This window comes from Heterocephalus glaber, unplaced genomic scaffold (assembly GCF_053883595.1).
Source record: "Heterocephalus glaber isolate CG9 unplaced genomic scaffold, H.glaber_assembly_v1.0 deba00001773, whole genome shotgun sequence".
Taxonomy (NCBI): Eukaryota; Metazoa; Chordata; class Mammalia; order Rodentia; family Bathyergidae; genus Heterocephalus; species Heterocephalus glaber.
This window is the reverse complement of record NW_028258463.1, coordinates 6,800,712-6,813,396: the sequence shown is the minus strand read 5'-3', so window position 1 is coordinate 6,813,396 and position 12,685 is coordinate 6,800,712. Positions and strand designations below refer to the sequence as shown.

The 12,685-nt window shown below is 58.0% G+C and overlaps 1 protein-coding gene across 9 annotated transcripts; it reads left to right on the top strand.

Moving 5' to 3' along the window:
- Nucleotides 1-1,326: 1,326 nt before the first annotated feature.
- On the top strand, nt 1,327-12,428 carry Pdk2 (pyruvate dehydrogenase kinase 2). Of its 9 annotated transcripts, none has more exons than XM_021240161.2 (11): nt 1,327-1,573; nt 3,297-3,438; nt 7,456-7,527; nt 7,709-7,893; nt 8,680-8,769; nt 8,955-9,032; nt 9,816-9,892; nt 9,998-10,096; nt 10,181-10,288; nt 10,737-10,897; nt 11,381-12,428. In XM_021240161.2, the coding sequence occupies exons 1-11, from the start codon at nt 1,456-1,458 to the stop codon at nt 12,393-12,395; spliced, it is 2,145 nt and encodes a 714-aa protein (XP_021095820.2). In that variant the 5' UTR covers nt 1,327-1,455; the 3' UTR covers nt 12,396-12,428. The 9 variants fall into 9 exon arrangements, with proteins under 9 accessions (XP_021095820.2, XP_021095821.2, XP_004859730.1 ...); XM_004859672.3 differs by having other exon boundaries at nt 1,333-1,573; nt 10,784-10,897; XM_087202351.1 differs by having other exon boundaries at nt 1,387-1,573; nt 3,344-3,438; nt 10,784-10,897.
- Nucleotides 12,429-12,685: the final 257 nt, after the last annotated feature.

Sequence of the window (12,685 nt, the reverse complement as noted above, 5' to 3'; positions counted from 1 at the left end):
ATTTGCAATGGTTTGGACGTTAGAAATGGGGTCCAGCCGCAGGTACGTGGGCCTGGAGAGAGAGGCCAAAGCAGCTCATAGGACAACTGGAAACGCTCCAGCGAGGAGTGGAGGGAAGCAACTGGTCAGATCTGTAGCTGAGAACGATCCTTAAGTATCGGCTTTCCTATTTAGAAAGTGGGGCTAATAACAGTACAGTGGAACTGTCTTAAGAATTAAATGAGACAATGCATGCACATGGTGTGCCTGCTACCTGGAAGATTATCCATTCTGCTAGGAGTCCTTCGAAGGGAAATCTGGAGCCTTGCTGTGTTGGCTACGATCGCAATCTGTCGTAATTTATTTACTTATGCAGCCATCTCCCAAACTGAGAAATGATTGAGGGAGAGTCTGTGTCCTGATTCTGTCTGTCTCCTCGTCTCAGCACAAAGGCTAGCACACACTAGGGTCTTGCCAAGTGTGGGTCAAAGGGGTGAGTCGGGCTCCAGGCCCGGGATGGGATATACCACATTCTACCACAAGATGGCGCGCGACATGGCCCACAGAAGGGGCAGAGCTGCTTGGGGGAGGGGCTCCCCGACCCCCACCACTCCCTCCTGGACCTAGGTCTCAAGAAGCCCAGAGACTGAGACAGTCGGTTTCTCGGGTGGTCGCGCAAGACGCCCAAGGCGTGATGTTTAATCACATGAACTAGATAATAAAAATGAAAGTATTTCCAAAATTAGCCCTGATTGTAGTAGCTGCCTCCACCACTGCTAGTCGTGAAGGTTTTGACTCCTTGTTTTTCACTCGATAAAGGAAAACGCCACCTTTTCCAGAGCCACTTGGACCTTTATGGAAGCGAGTCGGTTGCATACGGATCGTCACTGCCTTGCATTCTGTTTCCGAATTTGGCAAATAGTCTGGGTCAGTCATCGAGCGGGGCGGGGGGAGTCAGGACAGGTGAATTGGGTGCCTTTGTGGGGAAAGAAGGATTCAATGAAAGCTACTCAGACAAGTCAGGGAAGCAAGGGTTACAAAGCGCCAGCGGGTGAAGGACGAAAGAGCAAGGGAAAGGCAGTGTGTTGCAGAAAGCGAAAGGCTGGCTTGGTCTGGGGAGGAAGGGGTTAACCGGGGTTCGCCCCTCCAAGGGCGGGGAGGATTCAGCGGACCCTGGAGTGGCTTCGACTCGGCCTCCTAAAACAGGCCCTTCGCCAGCGAAGACAGGGTTAAGAAGGCGGGCCTGGAGGGAAGCCACGTGCCGGGGCGGACGGCTATTGGTTCTGCCGGAGTTGTTTGTGCAAGGCCATTGGCGCAGTCGGGGCGTCGCGGTGGTCTGATTGGCTGGGCGTCGGAGGGGTCCCAGGGCCGGGACGGGAGGAGGCTGCCGGACCAAGTAGCCCGGCCGGAGTGGGCCGAGCGGGGTTCGTGCGCTACCCGCGCGGGGACAGCAGCCGAGCCGCGGGCGCCGACGCCATGCGCTGGGTTAGGGCGCTGCTGAAGAACGCGTCCCTGGCAGGGGCGCCCAAGTACATCGAGCACTTCAGCAAGTTCTCCCCGTCCCCCCTGTCTATGAAGCAGTTTCTGGACTTTGGTATGGAGGGGTTGGGGGGCCGCGCAAGAAGGGCTCTCAGGAAGGAAGGGATCGACCCAAAGAGAGGCCCCGAGTGGCAGAGAAAGCAAGAGAACAGGCAGGAAGGGGTTAACGGGCAGGCAGGGCTGGCCCAGCCCTGAAAGAGTGAAGGGTGTCCCGGGGGAGACTGTCCCCTGGGCTGTTAATGGGAAGGGGGCGCTGGGTAGGAGCTCTAGGTGTCCACCCGTGGTCTTGGAGGGTAAGGGACAGGCTGTGATGTCAGGACAGGAAGGGAGTTGGATCCCATCCAGGCATAAAAACCTAATGGGGTTTGTTCTGGGGACTCTTAAGAGCGGGGACAGGGCCGGGGATTTAGCTCAGTGGTTCCACCGTCTGCCTCACAAGCGCAAGGTCCTGAGTTCAATCCCTGGTACAAAAAAAAAAAAGAGTGGGGACAGAGAGAAAATGGGGGGGCTGCGGGTGGGAGAAACAAGGTGGGGTTGGAAGGTGCAGCCGTCTAGAAGGAGACCTGGGGTGGACACAAGAGTCAGACCCTCTGGGGAGAGCAGGAGAGAAAACCCGGGGCGGCTGGGGAAGGGGTCTCTGCCTTCAGGACCCAGTGGCCCTGGCTCGAGTTCCTCCACCGGTTCCAGCTCCCTAGTGGGCAAGGACACTTGAAGATCAAATCTATTCCAGTGGGGCAGCTTGCCCCCAGCTGGGCGGAGGCCAAGGCCAACTGTGAGGTGGTCCGGCTGCTTGTACCCTTCCTTGGCTACCCCTGGTCCCTGGCTTACGATTGCCCCACTACCAGTACTCCAGAGGTGGCTCTGGGGCAGGAGGAGGCGGTGCCAGTGTGGCAGCTGCTACAGACATCGTGTAGGCCCTGTCTGTCCACAGGGTATTTCCGTGGTGCCAGCTAGGGGTTGGGAAGGGGGCCCAGGTCTTTCGGGAGTTGAGTTGACAGTGGCTGGTTTAGGTTACAGCTGTGTCACTGACTGTAGGGGGCAGCCAAGATAAATGGCACCTGTCTTCCTGCCCTCTTGCGCTGTTTGAGTCTTGAGCTTTGCCCATGTTGGAAAGCCTCCTGGGCTTGCTCCCAGCCCCTAGTACCCAGTACTGAACCCCAGTTACAGAGCTGTCACAGCTGTGAGGGTTTCAGTATGCTTGTACAGTGAGAGGGAAACAGGCTTTCAAAAGATAGTGGCTAGCCTGCCTGGCAAGCGCAAGGTCCTGAGTTCGAGCCCCGGCTCAGGGGGAAAAAAAAAAAGGATGGTGACATGCCCTGGGTGACAGAGTTGGAAGCCGAACCTGGACAGAGCCAGGTCTGTCTCTGGGCTGTGACCTTGTCAGCCCTGTGCCTCCTCATCTTGACCACTGGCTGAGGTCCCCATTTGCCTCACAGATGGGCATTGATATAGAGTCAACTTCAAGCGGCAAGGACCAAAGTTCGATCCCGGTACCAAAAAAAAAAAAAAAAAAAATAGAGTCAACTCTACAGTGGGCACCCATCACCTCCCCAGCCTGGGGAGGTGGCCTGGGACAGGGACAGCGCTGGGTCCCTGCAGCTGAAGGTGTCCAGGCATAGCTCCCCCAACCAGGGCTCAGCCCCAGGAGGGTGGCAGTCCTGAGCCCCTCTGTCCCCTGGTCAGCCCCAGAACAGGTCCTGCGGGGAGGGAAGGAAAGAGATATCCCCGGTGCCCATGGTTCCCGGCTATGTGCTCACTCTGTCTCGCCCCACTCCCAGGCTCCAGCAATGCCTGCGAGAAGACTTCCTTCACCTTCCTCCGGCAGGAGCTGCCTGTGCGCCTGGCCAACATCATGAAAGAGATCAACCTGCTTCCTGACCGGGTGCTCAGCACGCCCTCGGTGCAGCTGGTACAGAGCTGGTGAGACCCTGCCCGCTCCACCACCCTGGCCCTGGTGGGGGCCTCCAAGGAGCTAGGGAGTCACCCAGCACACATGGCGTTGCAGGCCAGAGCAGAGGTGAAGGCCAAGTCCCTAGGGCCCTATGTCTGGGTCAGCCTTGGTCTTAGCACCCCCCTTTCTCTGGGAACCCAGGAGCCACCCAGGAAGTCAGATTTCAGTCAGATCCCCAAGGCAGGCGAGCGTCAGCAGTGGCCACCAGCCCTGGCCTGGCAGGCAGTGTTTACTTAGGGTAACTTTTTGGGAAGCTGAAATGAAGGGAATCTTAGAACAAATGATGTCATCCAGGCTACATGTCTAAGTATTTCGAATGTTGGAAAACACTCAGGTAGACGTGGGGTGACACAGTCCCTCCCCAAAGCGCTTTGAGGGCAAAAGCCACACGTTCATTGCAGGTAGCTGTTGCAGGAGCTGGGAATCTTGGGAAAGTTCACTCGGGAGCTGGAGCGCTGTCCAGGGTTAAGTAATGGGCCCTGTCAGCCAATGGCCTGTCGAGTGGAGCATAAACAAGGGAGTGCCCTTCCCTGGCTCTGCTGCTGGCAGATCATCAGTGGGCTCCAGTGGTGCCCTGGCAGAGTCCTGTTTTCAGAACATGCTGTGTGGGATGACTGGTTTCCTCTTGACTTGAGTTCATTTGGCCCTTCTGAGCCCAGCACTGTGCTGTGTCTACCACTGCCCTTGGAACCCCTGAACTCCAGGGAAAGGAAACTCCAGCCACCACTGAGTGAGCAAAGTGCAACCCAAATGGTTGGCTTTATTTAAATGAACAGTCAGAATACTAAAGTAACACGGATTGTTTCCACCCTACCCTATCCCCGCTCACTGCAGAAGTATAATGTGCTCATTTTTTTTTTTTTTTTTGGTACCGGGGATCGAACTCAGGACCTTGCACTTGCAAGGCAGGCAGCAGAACCACTGAGCTAAATCCCCAACCCTATAATGTGCTCATTTTGACACTAAGAAAACACAAAAACATAGATGGAACAGGGCATAGTGATGCATACCCATAATCCCAGCACTCTGGGAGGCTGAGGCAGGAGGATCACAAGTTCCAGTTCAGCCTGAGCAGTTTAGCAACTCAGCAAGACCTGGTCTCACGATAAAAAAAAAAAAAGGGCTGGGAATGTAGTTCAGCTTGAAGAGCCTGGGTTAAATCTCCATGTAGAAGAAAAAAAGAAGAAAAAAGAAGTGGCAATCACGACCCTCCCCCATAGCCCTGCTGAGGTTTCATGAGGTCCCTTGGCACACCCCCCAGCACCCCGTCTGTGCAGGAATGAGCGTGCACCTGACTTTAAGGAAATTTGCTACCCAGAGAGAGGGCATTGCGCGTACAAGGCCAGGTATGTAGTAGGTGCACAATAAATACTGGTCAAAGGAGAAGTTGTAGAAAAGTGGAAATGGACACCAGAGGTGCCCAGAATGGAGGAAAGGGCCTGGTGGGCCTATCTGGGGACTCGCTCTGCGGACAGGGGCTGTACGGAGGAGCAAGTGGGATCTGAATGGAAGTGGGGTCTGGATTTCATGTCGCCCAACCAGGTCACCCCTCGCTGTGCCCAGGACCTCTGAGTCAACCAGCAGGTCCCCCCTGGGGTGGTGGAGTGGAAGGGGAGTGGAGGTGCCATCTGTTTCCCTGGCTGTGTCCAGCTCGCTGTCCTGGCTGCCGCTCTAGCTGGTGCCTAACTCCAGGGCAGGGCTTCTCAGGCCTCTAATTGCACATGGTGCCCTGGGACAGCCAGGGATCAGGGGGAGGGTGGGGAGCCACAGGATCTCCCCCGGGTGACTGCAGAGCCCCTTCCTGAAAGTCAGTGCTGCACGTGAGGGTTTGGAGCCTGGAAGTCATGTGAAGCAGCAGCAGACAGCCAGGGACCTGCTAAGGCATCAGGATGCTGAAGCAGTTGCAACTCACTGCGGTTTCCAGAGCCACAGGCATCGGCTGCAGCAGGAGAGACTGTGGTGGGAGGCAGGAGGGACTTCCTGGAGGCCAGGTGGTTGTCTGTGAGCATGCAGAGTGCTTTCTCTAAGAGCATCCTGCAGCCGGCTGGGATGATGGAGGTGGTGAAGAGGGCAGGGTCTGGGAGAGAAGAGGCAACTCAGACGCCATTAGCCTGAGTGTGCCCAGTAAGGAACAAGACCCGTCTCTGGAAATTAGAAGTGTGCTATGCAAATGCAGGCATAGTAGTGCAGTGGTTACTGCTAATCCTCAGCAAGCTTCTCCTCAGCTAGGGACAGGTTCTGGGCAGAGTTACCATCAGTGAAGAATTCCTGGCCTAAGTAGACCTCCTGCACTATTTCCACTGGACAGTCTCGGGGTGGCAGGACCATTATTTGGAGCTGACAGGCAGGTGGGGGTGCCAGGGGTGCATCCAGCACTCCCTTTCGGCCTGGACTGTGAGGGGCAGACAAGGCTTCCATTCCCTGCAGTCCAGGACACGGAGGCCTGCACTGCCACCTCTCAGTCCCCATACTGGTGGCACTGCCTGCTGTCAGCCCATCCTGGTGTCCTGTGCTGCAGGACCAGGCCTTCCTTCTGCCCTTGGAGGTTCTCTGGGAGTCTGACCTGCCCGCCCCCAGGGCTGGCTAGCATCCTTGCCCTGACCCTCACCCCACCAGCCCTGAGTCCCAAAAAGGGGCCCGGGGTCCCCTATGTCCCCATCCACTCCCACATCGCATACTCACAGGTTTTCTCCCACATCCCCCTCTCCTTCTGAGACTCCCAGGAGCTTGATGCTTCTGGGGATGAGGTTAGGGACAAAGGACTTGGAGTTACGCGGGGTGGGGAGAGAACCCAGCCCTGCACCGAGATTCCTCCGGAAGCTGGGTCTAGCAGTAGCGCCAGTGGCCTCACAGGGTCAGTGTGGAGGTTGGTGGGGGGCAGGAGAGCACATAGCAGAGCCCAGGCAGCTGCCCTCCTAGTGCCGGTCCAGAGGGGGAGCAGTGGGCCCCATGGAGTGAGTCGGGTCGCCCTGGGTTGGACGCCCAGCCTGCTTCTCTGTGTGGCTGGGGCTCAGTCCCTGCCCTGTCTGAGCAGGCAGAAAGTCTTTGCCTGCAGCAGGGAGGAAGTGCTTCATGCTTTGGGAGCCCCAGGTAGTACCCAGACCTGAGTGCCCATTCCTAGCCCCCGAGGTGCCGCTTTCTAGGGTGTGGCTTTCTACACAGTGTGGTGTAGGGGGTGCTGAAGGTCTCCTGGGGCTCAGGGGTTTCACCCAGCTCGTGACAGTTTTTGAGCCACCAACCTAATAAGAGCAAGCACCCAAAGAGTGCTCACTGTGTACAGACACTGTGCTAATGATCAGGTTTTTGTTTTTGTTTTGTTTTTTATTTTTGGTACCAGGGATCGAACTTAGGACCTTATGCTTGCCAGGCAGGCGTCGGCACCACTGAGCTAAATCCCTGGCCCAATGATCAGGTTTTAAAAACCCCGTTTTCCTAATGAAACCGGGGCCCAGAGAGGTTCCATGACTGACCCAGGGCCACACAGCTTGACTGTGTGACTCAGGACCTGACTGTCCTGACTCAGAGCCAAGCCTGAGACCTGGCAGAGCCACTCCAAGCTGGTTCTTCCACCCTCTTCTCTGCTGTCTTAGCAAGAGAGGGAGGGGTGTTCCGGGCCGAGGAACAGTGTAAATGGCTGCTGGGTGCAGTAAGGGAAGGGGCTCAGACGGCCCCTGGGCCAGACTCCTCTCTGGGGTCTGGGCTGGGTCTCCTGATTTCCACGCCCATCCTGAGCCTTCGATTGTAGGATTCCGAAAGAGATGCTCAAAGGGGACCAGAAGACCGGAGATTTCCTTGCATAGCTTGCTGGGTTGTCAGGGAGGCTCGGCGCAGATGACACAGCCGGGGGAGAGCATGGCGCAGCTGTCACCAGGCCCAGTTCCGTGTGTCACCCACAGTGGGAACAGAACACAGTGAGGTCCAGCAAGGGGCAATGAGGACTGTGGCCCATCACACAGCTGAGCCCGAATCCCCTCCTGCCCTGCCAGGTACGTGCAGAGTCTGCTGGACATCATGGAGTTCCTGGACAAGGACCCTGAGGACCACCGCACCCTGAGTCAGTGAGTGAGGCCTTGGCGGGGCAGGAAGGCAACAGGGGTCGCAGCCCTGGGGCAGAGCAGGGGCAACCAAGCACTGTAGCTCAGGGCGAAGGCCCTGGGTTCAATCTCCAGTAAGGAAAACAAAACAACTGGAAGAGTCGGGGCTGGGGCCTGGCCGAGTGAATGTCTGCCCTCCCTGCAGGTTCACAGAGGCCCTGGTCACCATCCGGAACAGGCACAACGATGTGGTGCCCACCATGGCCCAGGGCGTGCTGGAGTACAAGGACACCTACGGTGACGACCCTGTCTCCAACCAGAACATCCAGTACTTCCTGGACCGCTTCTACCTTAGCCGCATCTCCATCCGCATGCTCATCAACCAGCACAGTGAGGCGGGGTCAGGGGGCGGCTGCTCAGGACCCCTGTCACTTGCTCTCACAGAGTCATGACCTCCAAATGTCTTCCTTTGGAGTTATTTGAGCAGGAAGAACTCACGTTTTTGGTTTTTTTTGGTACCGGGGATTGAACTTGGGTCCTTGCTCTTAAGCAACAGGCAGCGAAACCACTGAGCTAAATCCCTGGCCCAAAGAACTCACTTATGATGGCTGTGATTTGTCAATAATCACAGCGAATCCTCCTGGGAAGAGAAACTAAATAACAAATGTTTGGAATGTAATAAGTTTTTAAGGGGCCGGGGATTTAGCTCAGGGGATTTAGCTCAGGGGTTTTACCGCCTGCCTCACAAGCGCAAGGACCTGAGTTTGATCCCTGGTACCAAAAAAAAAAAAAAAGTTTTTAAGAGTGATAAAACTGTGCAGTGCCTATTATCCCACACTCTGGGAGGTTGAGGCAGGAGGATCGAAAGTTCAAGCCCAGCCTGGACAACTCAGTGACTTAGTGACCTCCTGTCTCAGAACTAAAAAATAAAAATGGTCTTGGGGGTGTAGCTAACCATGAAGACCCTGGGTCAATCCCCAGTATAAAACAACAAAGCCAAACCTAAATTAAAAAGCAGTATACTCAAGCCTGCAAAGGCCCCAGACGGCCTGAGCCAGTGATGGCCGGCAGAACTGAAGGCTGTGCCACATTAGGAAGGGAGCTGAGGGCAGCCTGGGAAAAGGGGGTGCAGGGACAGCTGTGCCCCAGCCAGCAGCACCCACTTTGTCCCCGTAGCCCTCATTTTTGAAGGCAGCACAAACCCGGCCCACCCCAAGCACATCGGCAGCATCGACCCCAACTGCAACGTGTCCGAGGTGGTGAAAGGTGAGCACCCTTCCCGCTGTGCCCCAGAGGAGGAGCCCCACGCTGCCCTGGCCGGAGAGGGTGGGCCACCCCAGTGGTGGGGCCACACCCCCAGGGGCTTGATGTTGGCCATAGCCAGTGTCACTGCTGGGGGCACCTGCTGGGGGCGAACCCCTCTCCGTGCCCTGAGAGCTGTCTCCTCTCAGATGCCTATGACATGGCCAAGCTCCTGTGTGACAAGTACTACATGGCCTCGCCCGACCTGGAGATCCAGGAGGTCAATGGTGAGCAGCGAGCTTGGCGTGTGTCTGTCTTACGGGGGCTGGGGACCAAGGTGAGGTGCGAGTCAGGGAGGGAGCAGCTTTCTAGATTGGGGAGCACCAGAGCTGAGGCAGGAGGATTGCAGAGAGTTCAAGGCCAGCCAGGGCTACATAGTGAGACCCTCCTGCCAAAAAAAAAAAAAAGAAAGAAAGAAAGAAAGAAAAGAAAAGAAAAGATAAAAACATCCTTAACTCACTGGGCAGCTGCTTCTTAAATATTTGGTGAACATTTATTGTAAACAAGACTGACCAGGTCTCGGTTCCCATCGAGGGTTACATTCTCAGTGCCGGGAAGGTTGGGGAATGGGGTCTTTAACCAGGAACAGCTAAACAAACAAAATCATTTCAAGTCATGATAAGAAGTCAGTAAAATAGATAGCAGGACAGTGAGCAGGGGAGTGCTGTGTGAGGTCAGTGTCAGTTTGGCGGCCCTCCCAGAACCCAGAGAGCAGTGGCTTCATGAAGATCAGGTTCTCTGCAGCCAGTCCGGGGTGGCAGTATCGGCAGTCACAGCAGGCCCTGCACCCCCAGGCTCGCTGAGGCCTGAGTTGAACATGTTGCTTCATCAGTCACCGCTGCCCCAGCTCAAGGGAGGCTGAGGATGCAGTCTAGCTGGGCAGCCATGTGCCCAGTTATGGCCACAGGGAGGGGTGTGTCGCTGAAAGAATGGAGGAAGGGGAACAGGGCTCCTCTGCCCACTGCAGTGGGCGCAAGCACGCTTCCTGACCTTGGTCTTGACTCCTGTAGCCGCCAACGCCACACAGCCCATTCATATGGTCTACGTCCCCTCCCACCTCTACCACATGCTCTTCGAACTCTTCAAGGTGAGGAGGCCCTGCAGGCCCTGCGAGGGGGAGGCTGGGGTCGGCCCTTCCCAGGGTGCCATTAGGGCTGGCCTTTCTCCCAGCCTGTCCCTCCTTCCCTCCCAGAATGCCATGCGGGCCACTGTGGAGAGCCACGAGTCCAGCCTGGTTCTCCCCCCTGTCAAGGTCATGGTGGCCTTGGGTGAGGAAGATCTGTCCATCAAAGTATGTGACCTTTGACCACGGGATGGGGAAGACAGCTGGTCAAGGGGGCCGGGGTGGGGCCTTGACATGTCCCGTGTCCCCTAGATGAGTGACCGAGGTGGGGGTGTCCCTTTGAGGAAGATCGAGCGCCTCTTCAGCTACATGTACTCCACAGCCCCCACCCCCCAGCCCGGCACCGGGGGCACCCCGCTGGTGAGAGCCTTCACCCTGTCCATCCTGCCATCCCTGCCGGATGCCTGTCTCTTCTGTCTCTTGGTCTCTTTGTCCTGGCCTCCTGGCCCTCTCATCCCGCTCCTGCATGCGCATGGCCACCTGCCTGCCCTGCATCTGTCTGTCTGCCCTCCTGTTGCCTTTCCGAGATCCTCCTGTTCCCTGTCCTCCCACAGTTCCAGCCTTTCTTGCATTGTTCAACTTGGTGAGGACTCCGTGTCCCTCCCGTGCCGGAGGCAGGCCCAGGGTTGGGACACGAAGGCTCAGAGGAGCCCATGGCCGCCCTCTCTCTGCCTGGCCCTCCTCCTCTTCCGTCTTCTCACTCAGCCCCGCCCACTCCGCCCAGAGCCTTCTCTCTTGTGTCCCGGCCACACCCGTTCCGAGACCCCTGCACAGCCCCAGCCCTCTGCTCCCGTCCCTCTCACTCCAGGGGCCAAGCACGGGTCCCCCCATCACATCGTCCTCCTGCCCCCGCAGGCTGGCTTCGGTTATGGGCTGCCCATTTCCCGCCTCTACGCCAAGTACTTCCAGGGGGACCTGCAGCTCTTCTCCATGGAGGGCTTCGGGACGGACGCTGTCATCTATCTCAAGGTGAGGCCCGCTGGAGAAGGCGTGCAGGCGGACATCCCCCATTAGGTCACCGGTCCTTCCCACCACCCTTTCCTGGGTCCAGGCTCAGAGTCCAAGCAAAGCCACAGTTGCTGGACACGCAGCCCAGACACGCAGAGCGTGGCAGGGAGTCCAGGGTGTGTGTTAGACCAGGCAGGGAAGGGGAGCCTGGAGATCTCCTTGTTGGGCTCAGAAGGGAGGCCTGAGGACTGGTGTGGTGACCCGGGTCAGGCTCACATGGCCTGGCCTCCTCGTCTCCCTCCCCGACCCTCGGAGGGGTCAGCCTCTTGGGTGGGCAGGAGCAGGGCACAGAAAGGATAGACCCTGTTGTGGGCTTCAGCCAGTGTCCAGTGGCCGGGCAGACTCTGACTCGCGTGGGACAGGAAGGGGTGAGCACTAAGGCCAGGGAGGAGGAGTGCACAGGCGCAGGACATGGATCGCTGACCCTGCCCTGCCGTCCTCCAGGCCCTGTCCACAGACTCGGTTGAGCGCCTGCCTGTCTACAACAAGTCCGCCTGGCGCCACTACCAGACCATCCAGGAGGCCGGCGACTGGTGCGTGCCCAGCACGGAGCCCAAGAACACGTCCACGTACCGGGTCAGCTAGGGGCCCCCCGTGCCTGCACACAAGAGGATGGACTGCTGCCTCTGGGGCCGGCCACCATGGGGACCCCCCTCAGCAGGCGGAGGTGGGGGGTCTTCCTGATGACCAGGTTCTGTCCATGGCAGTCACTGCAGTGGCCGGTCTGTGGTGGTCCCTAAGTGCCAATCTGTCTCCATGGAGATGCCTAGGTGGTCTCCCTGGGGTCCAGTCTTTGTGGGCGACGCCTGAGGGCTGGGGCTCATGGCTTCACCCTGACGGGCTGTCCCGACACCCTGTCCCATGGTGGTCGCCCTCCCGGCAGCGGCCCGGGACCCCCACCACCCCGACTGCCTGCCACAGCCCTGGTCTTCCAAGCGGATGCCTTGCTTGCCTTATTCTGCACCACTGGGGCACACTGCCTGGCTGCTGTCAGTGCCAGGAGGGCCCCGGTGCCCCCAGATCCGGGAGTGGGTGGGAAAGGGGGTGCACCCTTGGGCCCGGGCTGGGGTCCTGGTCTTGGAGTTCCTCCCACCACTGGGCATTAAGGTCAAGGTTGGTAGGAGCAATGGACACAGCTCTCACCAAGCTCACCCCTAAAGGGGAGGAACCCAAAAGACCCAAAGGTCACCTGCCCACCCAAGGACCCTCAGCGATCTTGGCCATGGTGGCAGCGCCTCCCACGCCCTTGCCCAGCATGCCTGCACGTGCATGGCCCGACCTGCCACCACACACCTGCTGTGTGCCTGAGCTCCAGACCCCAGCGCCCACTGTGCCGACCCTGTGCCTGGTGCCCCCACCCCTATGTTCTCTACATAGCTACTTTTGTAACCCGGATGCCCCCGCCCTTCCCCTCAGCACACAGGAGGTTAAAGCTGTGTGCTCCTCCCAGTGGCTGTGACAGTGACATCCACAGTAAAGAGATCAAATGACACTGTGGCCTGGCTGCGTTGCTGGGGGAGGGGATTCACGCGCACACACACACGTACGCACACACGCACACGCACACGTGCAAGCAGCCTGCAGGGCCTGTGACCAACACAGGGTGCGCTTGGGACCTTGGCCCGGCTCAGGACTTGCCCAGTATGCACCATAGCATAGCACCAGGCAGAGCCACACACTCAGGATGCCTGACTGCCCAGCACCAGGGACAGGCCTGTGGCCCCAATACTCTCAGAGCCCTTTAGTCCC

Bases quoted from the DNA above. Each gene is read 5' to 3' on its own strand.
- Pdk2 (XM_021240161.2), top strand. From the start codon at position 1,456: ATGCGCTGGGTTAGGGCGCTGCTGAAGAACGCGTCCCTGGCAGGGGCG. The intron at 8,770-8,954 runs GTGAGCACCCTT...GTCTCCTCTCAG, and splicing joins CGTGTCCGAGGTGGTGAAAG to ATGCCTATGACATGGCCAAG. The intron at 9,893-9,997 runs GTGAGGAGGCCC...CTTCCCTCCCAG, and splicing joins TGCTCTTCGAACTCTTCAAG to AATGCCATGCGGGCCACTGT.